Genomic DNA, 14363 nt, shown 5'->3' with positions numbered 1-14363 from the left:
TAATTGTATTTATTGGCTTCTTTAAATTCTCCATTCAATCAATGCACAGTTCGCCATGCCCTAGTGGCAAAATAATCCATTAATTAAAAAAATAATTAAACTAAAATTTTATTTTTATTGGCGGGGGCCATGCACGCACGTACCCTATGAAAATCGTTCAATTTAATAATACAGTAAATTTTGTTAGTCAAAATTTGATTAGCTAAAAATAAATTATAATATATATATATATAATTAATTAATATATAAATATAATATTACTAAAATATTCTTCATAACCATTATAAAATATATTCTAACAGAGCATATTCTACAGTAACATTAGCATATAATTATTAGTTCAATGGGAAAAAAAACGAGATAATTGTATTTATTGGTTTCTTTGAATTCTCCATTCAATCAACGAGCAGGTCGCCATGCCCTAGTGGTAGAATAATCCATTAATTAAATAATTAAATTAAAATTTTATTTTTATTGGCAGGGGCCGCGCACGCGCGTACCTCATCTGTCACAAATTATGACGTCCACTCTCCCTCTTGGGGAGATGGTAAACCAACGCCCTTCCAACGTGCAATGGAAGCCGTTGATTTAGGCCACAAGTCTTCTTGATCGCCCGTCGACCCCGTCCAGGTAAGTATGAATCAACGGTATACACAGCTCCAATCTTAAACCCGTCTGTCTGTTCTCTCTCTTTTACACTCCGACATGTGGGACTAAAACCCGTGAACGTGATTAATCGACTTTCAAGTCTGCCTTCCTTCTCGCGATTTTGATCATCATCGCGGTTGTTTCATGGCTGTTCCAATGCAGCAATGTGCTCACTTCACTAGCCTACATGTCTCCCCCCTGCCCTTCTTTTATCTCCATCATTTTGAGAAGGATGCCTTTGCTTTCTTCAAACGGACAAACAGAGCTCCTTCTGGGTCAACTGCGAACCCAAGCATCATGGAGTTCCCATCGACAACCCTGTGTTTCTTTTTGGTTGTATTGATCATCATTGTCACTGCTGTATCACGGTGGTTCAGCCGCATCAATGCTCACTTCACGAATTATAGCAAATTCCACCTTTCGTGCACACTTCATGAACCAGGATGTTCCACCTTTCGTTGCTGAGTTCATATTGAGAGGGATCAATGGTTGCCTTGCAAGTGTGTGATTCATTCAAGGCCTATTACTTTCTTGTCGAGGTGGTTTCTGAGTGGAGATTCGGATGGCCTTCTGTCTAAGCTTTGTCACGTTGAGGCCATTAAATACATTGCGCAAATGACTTACTCGACGATATGTTGCAGAGACGCTCTGTTTCTTAATAACAAATGAATTAGCTTCAAATAATTTACGGAGTAAACATGAGCACTGAGTGCAACATATTGCGTATTCTATTTTCTAAGTCTTGTTGCATTGATTTATACTTGATATAACAGAAGTTGCTTCCAGATATACATGGTGAGTAGCGATCTTCTTAACCGAACTTAGTCTATTTGTGTGCCTAGTTCACCATTGATGTTAAAGAAGCCTTTTTTGGCACAGGTTCTATGACAATTTTATCTGTGCATGACAAGCAAATAGACTAAGTATACATAAACACTAAAAAGATGAATAAAAATAATAAGTAATTCATCCTAAAAGAAATTAAAATTTAGACCATGAACATGTTTTTTTCACTCGGCCAATTAATTTTTTGAAAGTTTCATGTCCTATTTGCATCAATAGAATTTATCATTCATCAATCGACTGCAAACAGCTAAGTAACACATCTTTATATTAATGAACAAAACCCCTTGATTAATCCTCTAGATACCCATGGCTGATTCATTATTAACCCTCATAATAAAGAATGAAATTTAAAAGTACTCCATTTTGAAAATTATAAATCATAGATTTGATTGTGTGTGTAAATACTGAATAGAAATAAAAGGTTATAGTGATAGCGGCTGATTCATTATTAACCCTCATAATAAAAAATGAAATTTAAAAGTACTCCATTTTGAAAATTATAAATCATAGATTTGGTTGTGTGTGTAAATATTGAATAGAAATAAAAGGTTATAGTGATAGAGTTAATTGTTTTCCTTAACCTCATAATTTTCTAAGAAAGCATAAAGAAATCCAAAAAGATAAATAATAAATTTAATTGAGATCTAGTTATATCGTAAACATGGCAACACATAGAAAGCATAATAGACAAAAAAATCTGATTAAGAGTCATGTCCTTATCATTAACATTGTTGGCTTGATCCCTGTGGAAGAAGATGCAGTGGAAAGGAGTATATCATTGTAACTGATAAGTTTAATGAAGCAACTTCAAGGAAATATTCCCCGATAAGTTTGCCAGGCTGTCTTAATGTTGTCTATCGCTTGTCTGATGAATATATCTCAGTCAGTCACTAAGTTGATCATATTTGATAATACCTTCTGTCGAATATATCCTGACCGGTCATTAAGCTGGTCGTATATTGAAAATACCTTCTGTTGAATATATCTTGGCCGGTCATTAAGCCGATCATATTTGAGAATACCTTCTGTTGAATATATCCTGACCGACCATTAAGCCAGTTGTATTACTGAGAGTTTTTTTAGGCTGAGTACCCTTAAACTCGCCCGGGTTTTGCCCGGTCAAACGTACATGGGTAGTCTTATCCTCACTCAGCCTTCACTTAGCCGATCATATGCTAAGAGTTTTATAAAGCTGAGTATCCTTAAACTCACCCGGGCTTTGCCCGGTCAAGCGCACATAGGCAGCCTTATCTTTGCTCGGCCTTCACCTAGCTGATCGTAGTCTAAGAGTTTTATAAGGCTGAGAATCCTTAAACTCGTCCGGGCTTTGTCCAGTCGAGTGTGCATGGGCAGCCTTATATTCGTTTGGCCTTCACCCAACTGATCGCATGCTAAGAGTTTTATAAGGCTAAGTATCCTTAAACTCGCCTGGGCTTTGCCGGGTCGAGCATGCATGGGAAGCCTTAAGTTCGCTTGGCCTTCACCTGGTTGATCGTATGCTAAGAGTTTTATAAGGCTGAGTATCCTTAAACTCGCCCGGGCTTTGCCCGGTCGAGCATGCATGGGCAACCTTATGTTCGCTCGGCCTCCACTCGGTCGATCATATGCTAAGAGTTTTATAAGGCTGAGAATCCTTAAACTCGCCTGGGCTTTGTCCGGTCGAGCGTGCATAGGCAGCCTTATGTTCGCTCGTCCTCCACTTGGCCAATCGTAGGCTAAGAGTTTTATAAGTCTAAGTATCCTTAAACTCGCCTAAGCTTTGCCCGATCGAGCGTGTATGGGCAGCCTTATGTTCATTCGGCCTTATCATCAATCGATTGCATCTGAGCATCTTGCTAAGGAGACGCTCAAGCACGCTTTCAAGATTTTAATGACGGCGATCAACAAAATTAAGTAACGAACATTGTCATGTCCCAACCTTGATCGTCACCTTACCCTGACTTTAACATCCACATCATCGCCTAAACCCGATCACCATAACTCGTATCACTAGCATCCCCTTCAAGTCTAGTTGAAGGAGGTGTAGCCGACTGACTGGACTTAAGTTCTAGTCTCATTCACTCTTCCTTTGTGGCTATAAATGCTACTTCTTATTCCAGACCATCGGAAGCATAATTGATTAATTCATTATTTGCTCTATTGACCTTGGGAAAGGGACGACTTAATTTTTTACAAGAGTTAACTCTCCAACTCTCCCTTTAAAAGAGGATGACCCAACACTCGTAGTTGTATATCTTTCATCCCCTAAAAATATGGCGTCAACTGCTCGTTCAAAAGGACATAGCCCAAGATAAATTGGCGCAAACTTAAATCACGATTGCGAAAGAAAAGGAGAAAATGAGGCATACAGAACATTTTTTGCCCTGAGTAATGAGCTCATAGTGGGAATTTAGAAAAGAAGTTCACTCATCCCCGAAACTCTTATATTTCTATTGATCATGAAAAAGGGAAAATTTTGAGGTATGGTCAACTGTACTTCAGCAAGCTAATCTTATCGTGTGTCAATGAAAATTCAAATTTAAGCATCTCTTAGTTTTATTCTCGTTCACTTATTTTTCTTTGCCCTTAAGGTTCTCTTACAACTCGCGTTCTCGGTCGTACCTTAGGTACCTAACGATTTGCGTCCTAGGCACTTAGTGACTTTTTTCTAAAACAATCCACATTCTGCTAAGTCGAGTACCAAAGATATGCAAAAAGGCATTTTGGGTTGCCAAAACGTTTCGCTGGTCACATCCTTCATAAATGCTCATTCATGGATAATTGCCACGTGTTACTACCACTCATTTCTTGCGACGTTTGATGACATCCATCACCTCGTAAAATATAATGGCATGTTCACTTAACTCTGCAAATCAACGATTCTTCTTATATGGGTCGTTTCAATCCGACAATGATGCTTGAACTTTCCTCCCATAAAACCCTAAGATAGCATTAGTTCTTCACATATTGTTTCTCATCTCTTCTAGTCTCTTCTTTCCGGCGATCTCTCCTCCTCTGCATTTCTTTCTTCTTGATTTCCAATGAACCCAGTAAGCTACTTGTTTTGTATTTAGACCTGGTTCTACCATGACCCAAGAATCTTTCGCCCCTGGTATGCCTCCACTTCTTTGAGATTCAATGCGTCCGATCGAGCCCATCTTTATTCCAAGTATGGAATACCCCATAGCTATCAAATTTGCCTCCCTTCTCCAGACGAACGCCCTCATCTTCCTTCTGATAATCACCTCACTTTCTTCTTTGACCAAGTAATAACCGACTTCCACTTCCCTATCCACCCTTTTTTTTAGCAGTAACCAATACTTTCACATCCTTTTACAACAATTTTTCCCGAATGCTTTCCGATATATGTGTAGGATGTTTATGTTATTTCGCTTGTTTGGCATTCCTCCCACTCCCCACAATCTGTATTTATTTTCCTACCCTAAAAAGTCAGAAGCTGGGACTTCATTTTCTAATCTCACCCAAAGGAAGTTTTCTTTAAGGACATATCGTCCTCAATCAAGAGCTGGAAGTCTCATTTCTTCTTCTTGGAGAAGCCCAACCTTGCCACTTGGTCTACTACGTGGCAATCTTCTTTTCCCCCTCTCCCAGATCCCACGAGACTTAAGCAGGATCTATTTTTTATTTCTTATCTTCCTAAATTGAGCAGTCAACAATTCAAAACTCACCAGTGGTTGCATGATGATTTTTTTATATCTTTTTGGTCTAAGCCCCGTCTACAAGAAATCACCATATTCCTTTGATAAGTTTTAGTATTTCAATGTTTATATTATCACTCTATTCTGTGCAGTGGACGTAGTTTTGAAAGCTCTGATTACTAAAATGATTGCCCTATCAAAGGAGGAGCTTTGCGCTAAGGAACAGGAGCTATTGGCTGAGCGGGGTTTACCCTCAACCACCAATTTTGACCAAGCTATGGAAACTAGTGCAGCTACAGTCTCTACGGATCCTGCCCTTGCTTCACCATCCTTACCAGAGGATGTTCCTTCGAAGCTAGAAGTAACTCTAAAGAAGAAACGCGAGGGGCGAAAGCTCACCCTCACTCCTTCCCTCAAAAGGCAGGCAGTAACTATCCTTGAGGATGTCGCTCTCTAAGAGAGGCGAGAGTAATCTCCGGAGCCAACCTTGTCTACTCTTTATCCGACCCTCTTACTGTCTAGTCCCGTGCAAACTGGAGAAGGCTCCTCCTTGCAGAATGATCCTCCAGTTTCCAACCTTTTACCCTCTTCTCAGGAAAAATCTTGTGACATTATGCCAAAAGAATCTGGCCAGCTACCTCCCTTCTTTTGCTTACCTCCTGTACCTCTTCCATCTTCTCCTTCATCTTTCCTACCTCATACTCTTCCTGTTTTGTTAGGGTGTCTCTTGATGGATGCTTGGTCAGAGGCCAGAGCAATCTTAGTGAGTTACCTCCCAAACTACTAGCAGACGAGTTTGCTTATGAACAAACTAAGGTACTATCATTTTAATTGATTATTTTCACCTTTTTCTTTAGTCACTTATCACCCTATTTATTATTCAGCGTTGCGCTATTAGCATGCACATTTCCTAGCAATTGTATAATTTAGCCCAGGAAAATGAGTTGTTAAAGCAATAATCTTCTGAGGTAGTCGGCGTAAAAGCATCTGAACAAATAAAAGCGTTATCTGCTTGGCTCTAAGAGGCTCAGGAACTAACTAAAATTGATATTGGAAAGGCAACTCAATGGAAGACAACATTAGATGTTGTTGAATCCCAACTTCAAACGGAAACAAGTGTTCAAGTCGAATTATAAGCCAAGCTAACTGAGCTAACTAAAAAGAATGTACAACTATCTGATCAGCTACAAACAAGAGAAGTTGCTCATATTACTGAACTAGCTGCCAAGACATCAGAACTAGCAACTCAAAAGGCTGAACGAGATTCTTTGTCCTCGGAGTGGGTAACTGCCCAAATTGATCTGGTGTCTACCCAAGTGGAATTGGTGACCATCCAAGCAACATTAAAAACCTATCAGGCAGAAGAAGCAGAATGATTAACATAAAGAAAAATACGCTATTCTAAACACAAGAGTTCAATACGACAATTGTTCATCCCTTTGTTCGGGCACTCATACTGGGAGCACAAGGTGCTATAGAGCAACTTAAGGAGGGTGACCACCTGACTTCTGATCCTCCTGCTAGCTCCTTAGATTATGATTGAATAACTCAGAATGTCCCCCAGATTTATTTCTTAAATTATCATGATTCATCTTATTCCTTATCGTTTTCTGTATGTCCTATGCCTAATATTAGAATTTTCAGTGATACGTCCTTAGCTTATACTTAATTTCAACAAGCATTTTTATCTTATTGTAGTTTCATTCTTTGGCTTAAGACCGATTCTTAGCTTGTACATAAAGACCGTCTAGGTTAAAAATCGAATTAGATAAAATGGGGATTGCTTAAGACCGAGCGGAATACAATGCGTGGGGCAGCATACGCCTGATTCTTAAAAACTGAGCGAACTATGATATATGGGGTAACATACATTCGGCTCTTAAAATCGAATGAAATATGATATGTCGGGTTTTCTCTACACCAACTAAAATTCGCTCGAGTTGATTTTCGTTTAAGTCTACGTGAATAATCGTTCGGGGTGAATAATCATTCAGGGTGAATAATCGTTCCTATATGAATTTAACTTACTATTTTTTCATTTAAATCATAAAGCTCATTTATACCTATGATAAAGGAATTGCACAAAAAACCAAGTCCACCTAGGTAAAAATCACCAACACCTCGAGATAACTGCCTGTTGATTCACCTACCACCACAAGCTTCGTGTTGAGGACACATGTGTGTATGTTATTGGAGATGTGTAATTCTTTCTTTCTCCACCACCTCACCTCATCATCACACGGTTCATAATTGATCCCGCCTTTTCTACTATTATGATCCAACAACCCAACTTAGTAAAGCCTTTTTAAGGAATCCCTAGAAACATTCTACAAAAAAACCTAAGGCTCTTCTCTTTTCATCCTTGACTTCATCATTTTATTTCCAACTTTCCATTACTCCTCTTCTTTAGTTCACGTAACTCTCCCGTACAATAATGGCGGAGAACCAAGAGTGGTATGCACAATGCTCTTCTGGCTTCACTCTTGAAGAAGCTTACTATCTCCAGGTCAACTACGATCTTCCTTCCAAGATAGTGATTCCTACTCCCGAAGATTGTCCCCATCATCCTCCCCCGGAAAGTGTCACCTTTTTTGTAGAACAAATTGTATCAAGATTTTCGTTTCCCCTTGCCCCCTTTTTTTATTAGCATCAACCGCTACTTCAACATACCACTGAATCAACTTATTCCTCAATCCTTTAGTATATTAAGTGGTTTTGTCATTGTTTGCCTCTTATTCAATATTTCTTTATCACTTCTTCTGTTTCACTATTACTTTTTTCCCCGTCTTATATCAAATGACCTGTTTAAATTTCAGTCTCACCCTAAAGCAATTTTATTTAATCGAGTACCAGCTCAGAAGGTATGGAGAGTTAGGTACTTCTTCATTCGTCTCCCAACCCCTTCCCCTTATCCTACAACTTGGCAACAAAATCTTCCATCTACTCCCAATTTAAGGAACCTTCATACAGACCCCACCTTGGGTCCGATAATAGAATATCTGAAAGGCCTAAAATTTAATTTGCCCGAGTTAACTATAGAGGGCCTACTATATATTTTTGGCCTTACTCCAGTCAACCTTGAGCTAAGTGCCTCATTTGGTAAGAAAAGTTTTTTCTCTTTTCTCTTAATTCATTTACTATGAAAAATTTTTTAATGTTCTTACAGCGGAGTGATGTGCGTAGATTATATACACTTTTATGCATGTTTTGACGCACATTCACATATTTTACACATGCTTTATCTATGCATTTTTATACCCCTTGTCTTACTTTCAGCATGATTACTCTTCTTTGTTCGGAGATCTGCTCTTTCTGCATTTTCTGTTGATAGGAGTCAAATTCAGAGAGAAAACGGAGTTTGTGGTCAATCCGGGCAACAACCAACGAAAGGCAAACTGCACTAGGCCGTGTGACCCACACAGGCCCTGTCAAAGAAGCAGAAAGCAAGAACTGTTAAGTCGTGTGAAGCCACACGACCGTGTGCCCCTCGCTAGAGAAGGAGCAAGGCACGATCGTGTGACCCACACGGCTGTGTCACCCCACAAGCACATCCAACGAGCAAGTAAAGGTTGGCTGTGTGAGTCTACACGATCGTGCAGCATCTCCAGAAAGCAAAAGCAGCTAGGTCATGTGAGCCACACGACCGTGTGGCTCATCCAGAACCAAAGCAGAACATGACCGTGTGAATTCATACGACCGTGTCATCCCAGCTGTGAGCCAAAAGGGAGATGCCCTATGGATCCACATGGTCGTGGCATGGGTCGTGCGATGCCCATACCCTGCTCTATAAAAGGGGGTTTCTTCCCCTTTCTTGCGAGAGGAAGGCTCTCCCCTTGGGGAGATCCATCTTGGTGTCGATCTTCATCTTCTCCGACTTTGATTCGACGATCCGAGGCCATCTCCATCTCCACATCGACTCCAGAAGCTAAGGATTGGTTCTGAGCATCACTCATTGCCATTTGGATAAACATTTCTCTTCTTTTCTCTCGATTTGGATTGGTATGCTTGTAATCTTTATATCTTCGATTCTTTATCTTTGTGTTATGGGGTATATATATTATTCTAGGATTAAGGGAGTAATTGTGGTGTGATTTGATGTAAGAACTCATAGATATACCAATTTCCTATCTAGATGATGTTAGCATGTCTTGTATCTATTCGATCTTGTGCGGATCTATGTGTTTGGACTTAATTACCATATTTGATTGAATGTTTATGATACTTGTGGATCCTGTAGAGGGATGCCCTAGATCATATGACCGAGGGATGCTAGTAGCAGGTAGTCCCGTTGACGGATGTCTAGGGTGTCATCTTGAAAGGTAAAGCAAGTCTCTACAAGAAGGTGGGATGGTTGAATGTAATTATCATCTTCATCACTATGTACATTAGGTAGAGTATGTGTTTTTTTGTTGTATGACCGAGGGGCACTAGTGACAGGCACATCCCGCTAACAGACTTCATAGGAATCATATCTATTTGATTGCTAATGATGTCGATCTAGATCCCTTGTCGATTGTCTTCTGCAGAAAAGAACCAACGGCTTCTTACAAATGCTTTTTTTTTTCTTTTGGACGAATGTAAATTGATATAAGGACTTTTATTAACAAAAAAAAAGGTTATAAAAAATGCACATTTCCCCACTTATAATTTGTTAAAAATTCAATTGAATCCTTAACCAAAATCAGATAGCACAAGAAATACATAAACGAACAATCTAAGCGTCAATCAAGACTCTCCCTTTCCTCCTAACATCACCGTCCCCCCTCAAAATTCGCCTTGATCTAAAATGATAGGTAGAATATTACGAGAGTGAAGAGGGCGGAGACACCGAGAGAGGGGAACCAGAGGCAGAGAAGACAAGGAGAGGAAACAAATACGTACTGCCTTAAGGACGAGCTGACAGGCAATGGGCCGTAAAACCGTGGAATCCTCGACGTCGGAGAGAACGTAGCGTACCATCTTGCTCCCCCCTTTTCGTGTAACGCTGCGACCGAGGGACGATGAGGGGCGTGAGGAGCTGAGAGCAAGGAGGAACACCGAGGGAAGGTGCACGTCGAGGAAGGCGTCACGACGGTGAGTTTGGGTCTGCCCTAGTTTCGCTTTGGAGGTTTGACGATATATATATATATATATATATATATATCTTCACTTGGCCAACGTAATTCACAGAGACTTGAAGCCAAAAAAACATTTTGTCAATGGCGCCGATTACAAGCTCAAGCTTGGTGATTTCTGATTAGCTCGTTTCATGAGTCGTAGTGGTAGAGGAATGAGTTCATATATTGCTACTCGATGGTATCGAGCACTAGAGCTGCTTGTTTGCTCAAATAGATGCAATACTTCCATTGATATATGGTCTGCCGGTTGCATTCTAGCTAAGCTACTTGGGCGCAGACCTCTCTTTCCTAGCACTGACGATATAAACTAGCTTGAGCGCATTGTCAATGTTCTTGGCGTTAAAGGGCAATGATGATCTCAACTTCGTTGGCAATGAACATGCTCGCATGTACATCAAATCACTACCACAGAGTCTAGGCGTTCATTTCGCTAGCATATACCCTAATACCAATCCCTTGGCCATCGACTTGCTGAAGAAGATGTTAGTTTTTGATCCATCAAAGAGAATCGATGTCACTAAGGCGCTGCAGCATCCTTATATGGCTTCACTCTACGACCCCCTGCTTGATCCTGATGCTAATGACCCCGTCGATCTTGGTTTTGATGACGATGTCAAGGAAGATGCGATCAAAGAGATGATGTGGGAGGAGATGCTTTTCTATCACCCAGAAGGAGAAGTTGCTACCAGAGCCTAAAAATTCTTTGCAAGTCTTCATACAAAACATTAGACTGTGTTATGAGTATTTAGCACAGACCTTGTTACTTTGTTTTCCTACTGTGACATAACCCTTGAAATAGTCTTCTTACTTTTTTTGTGTGTGAATTTGTTGAACATGTAAAAAGTTTATTAATTTCTATTGCGAGGTTTCCAGAATCTGTGTTGCAACCAATTCAGGTTTTGATGCCCAATTAGTAATTGGCAAACTATTGATCTATCCCATGTCATAAATCATTCATAGGAAAGCCTCCAGAGCCCAGACTTCCTTCTATCCAGTTATGACAGACAATAACACACCCCCATAGACATAACCGAGTTGGTACTCGGATGAGAATTTACCACAATAGATCTTGGGTTTGAATCATGGGTTTATCCTGTGCTAGGCCATCTCACCTAGGAGGCTGCTCGGCTGATCAAATGACTTCCGTGATTTACTCCCTTCCAATATACTTGAGACGGTCTTGGAAGGGCTCACGGGGCAAGTCTTATCACCTTTTTGACACTATGGCAGGCGAAAACTCTCAAAACTAGGTCGATCTTCTTGTCAACTACCTAAACAGTTATGATAATGACGACAACAGGAGAGATAATAGAAGATAAAATTAAGTAAAGGCTGGTGGACGACAAATAAAATGCAACACTTTTAGCTAAGTTCCGAAGAACATCCAACATTTCTGTAACTTGTGGATTCTTTAATAAAAAATAATGATACTAAGCAAAGGACATTTCTTTTGTTTTATCAGGTGACACTGACAAAAAAACAAAGTGGATCCCTTAGAGTATGAGGTAGAGGCATGTATTAGCAAAATTTTCTAATTGTTCATGGGAATTTTCTCAGCATAACAGTAATAGTTACCCAACAAATTGTTTCAAGTAAATTGCACGAAAACTAGGCTGATAGAAACTAACCTTAGAAAAACTTTTGGGAAACACTAGTCCACATCCTTCACCTGCTCAAAATAACAATGAGGCTTTTTTATACTTATTTTCCTTATAAGACTGTATGGACTACGAAGAATTGGAATTAGTTCTTAACCTGATGAGAATATGTAGGCTGTGTTCTAAATGTGCTCTGTGGCAATCATAATTAGTAATTAGCTTTTCTTGTTTTTAAGGTTGGGAGAATATGCATTCCCATAAGCAACTGTGGCAACTGTGGCAGTTGTTCTAACATGAAAATGAACTTACAATTAACTAACATGAAAAAAGTTCCAATTTTCTCATCCAAAAGGAAATCTATCGTTATGGCCAAAAAAGGTAAGTCTATAAGGATTGGCACCCATGGGGAACAAAACTATGTCAACAACGTTGCAGGGATCGGACCATTTACACCAACCTATCTATACCAAAAATGTTAGTGACTAGTGAGAGCCTAAGTGCCGATGCAAAACAATTCTAAGAGATTATCCAATAAATTGCCACAAACTTAAAAGTTGCGACCTAATTATGTAAGGAAAAGAAAGAAAACTGACACAAGTGTGCTACATAATTGTCCACAGCAAAGCAAAGAAAAATTTACAGATGGAGAGTATCCCAACAAGGCCACTAATTGATAAAATGGGCAAACAAAGGCTCATTTAATCTCTATATGAAATTCTTCCTAAAATGAACTTGAAAAATCATCTAGCTAAGTCAAAAACATTTTCAGAACAAAAATATAACATAGATAAACATAATTATTCAAACATGTGAATTTCATGTTCATCATATGGACTTATGGATGCCCAAACAAGGGCTCCATACCTCCAGATGATATTTTTCCAAATGTGAATTCAAAAGCCTTCCATATAAGTCAAACGTAACTTCACAAAAAAAATGAAATAACATAAAGAATGATAATTTATCAACATGTAAATTTCATGTTCAACATATAGATGTTTCTTGTAATGTTTTATTCAGAACTATGGATTTGCATGAGTCATATTCAAATATGGAGGTTAAGTTGAAGCATTTTTCAACATCTAGAAACTGGTTGGGGGGCATATGTCCAATTTATTTTGCAATCAATGTTACAGCTTAATGAAGCAAAAGATGGCCTAGTATCATCACTGTCATAATCTTCAGTGTGAAATTGAAAGTGTCAGTTTCCCTTACATAGTGTTCCATCAAGCACGACCACTTGTGCTCCCAAAACAATGTGAATCTACACAGAAGCATAATTAGAGGGTTCGGAGATACCTCCCAATGCTTCCATGTTCCTAGTTTATATTAAAAATCATCTCTTTCTTCTTCAAACTCCCATAACTGAGACTATCAGAAACAAATTTGTTATCAAGAGATAAAAATTCCAACTTTGCATCGAATTTGCACATATATCCTTCTCCATAATGAATTGAAGAATTGCACAATTGATGCGCGAGAGAAACTCACTTTCTTTATCATTCCATGACAACCTTAGCACCAATGGCCTTCATCTTCTCAATGATCTGCTCGGCTTCCTCCTTTGAGAGCCCCTTCTTAATCACCGCTGGTGCCTTCTCCACCAATTCTTTCGCCTCCTTCAGCCCCAAATCTGTAAATCCCCTGACCTCCTTGATCACCTTGATCTTGGAAGCAGCATCGTAAGAGTCCAACCTAAGCTCGAACACCGTCTTCTCCTGCTTCTTAGCCTCCTCCTTCCCATCCGCCGCCGCACCCCCAGCCGATCCGCCGGCCCCGCCAGCCCCGGCGTTGGCGATGCCGATAGCCGGGGGCTCCTTCATCCCCATCTTATCCCGGAGTATGACGGATAGCTCAGCGACCTCGGCGAGGGAAAGCGCGGCGACCTGGTCGACGAGCCTCCAAACCCGATCAGACGGCGGGCTCCGTTGCGGCGCCGAAGGATCGAAGGTGGCGGGGTCGTAGTCCGCAGGAAGCCTCCGCTGGTCGACGGGCTCGAGGTCTCCACAGTCATCTTTGGCCGCTGGAGCCGCAGCGGAGAAGCGGCGGAGGAACGGGAAGGAAGAGGCGGCGGAGAGGAGACGGGGGTGGCCGCCCGATCGAAGTAGAGAGCTCATCGATCCCTATCTGGCTTGGAGACTAGCCAACGACTGCTAGGGCTTCGTAACCCGGTTTTGTTAGCCAAACTAAGCCTTCAAGCCAACTCGATCCAACCGGTCCAAAAAGCATGGGGCCGTAACGTAAACGAGCAAACTAAACTAAATATTATTTAAATTTATTTATAAGATAATTTAATTAAATTAAATCAGTCTAAATATAGTTTCATTTTATTAATAAGAAGATTAATGTAGTTTATGAATTTTATTGATAAATATTATTTACGGATAATTTTATAATTTCAAATTGAATGTTTATTTAATTAATTTTATATATTAAATGCACATAAATAAATAAAAAAATTGATATGCAAGAAAAAAATCTCAAAAGAAAATTTTAAAAATAGACATAAATGATCG

At 39.9% G+C, this 14363-nt stretch overlaps 1 protein-coding gene and 1 non-coding gene across 2 annotated transcripts; both read right to left on the bottom strand.

Moving 5' to 3' along the window:
- Nucleotides 1-477: 477 nt before the first annotated feature.
- LOC122033038 lies at nucleotides 478-638 on the bottom strand. The gene has a single exon (XR_006126320.1). It is a non-coding gene; the product is annotated as a U1 spliceosomal RNA (small nuclear RNA).
- Nucleotides 639-12823: 12185 nt separating this feature from the next.
- Nucleotides 12824-14023, bottom strand: LOC122031883 (50S ribosomal protein L7/L12-like). The gene has a single exon (XM_042591087.1). The coding sequence runs from the start codon at nucleotides 13962-13964 to the stop codon at nucleotides 13347-13349; it is 618 nt and encodes a 205-aa protein (XP_042447021.1). The 5' UTR covers nucleotides 13965-14023; the 3' UTR covers nucleotides 12824-13346.
- Nucleotides 14024-14363: the final 340 nt, after the last annotated feature.

This window comes from Zingiber officinale, chromosome 11A (assembly GCF_018446385.1).
Source record: "Zingiber officinale cultivar Zhangliang chromosome 11A, Zo_v1.1, whole genome shotgun sequence".
In the NCBI taxonomy this organism is placed as follows: domain Eukaryota; kingdom Viridiplantae; phylum Streptophyta; class Magnoliopsida; order Zingiberales; family Zingiberaceae; genus Zingiber; species Zingiber officinale.
This window is presented reverse-complemented; position numbering and strand designations above follow the sequence as displayed.

Coding starts and splice junctions, on each gene's coding strand:
- LOC122031883 (XM_042591087.1), bottom strand. CDS start 13,964: ATGAGCTCTCTACTTCGATCGGGCGGCCACCCCCGTCTCCTCTCCGCC.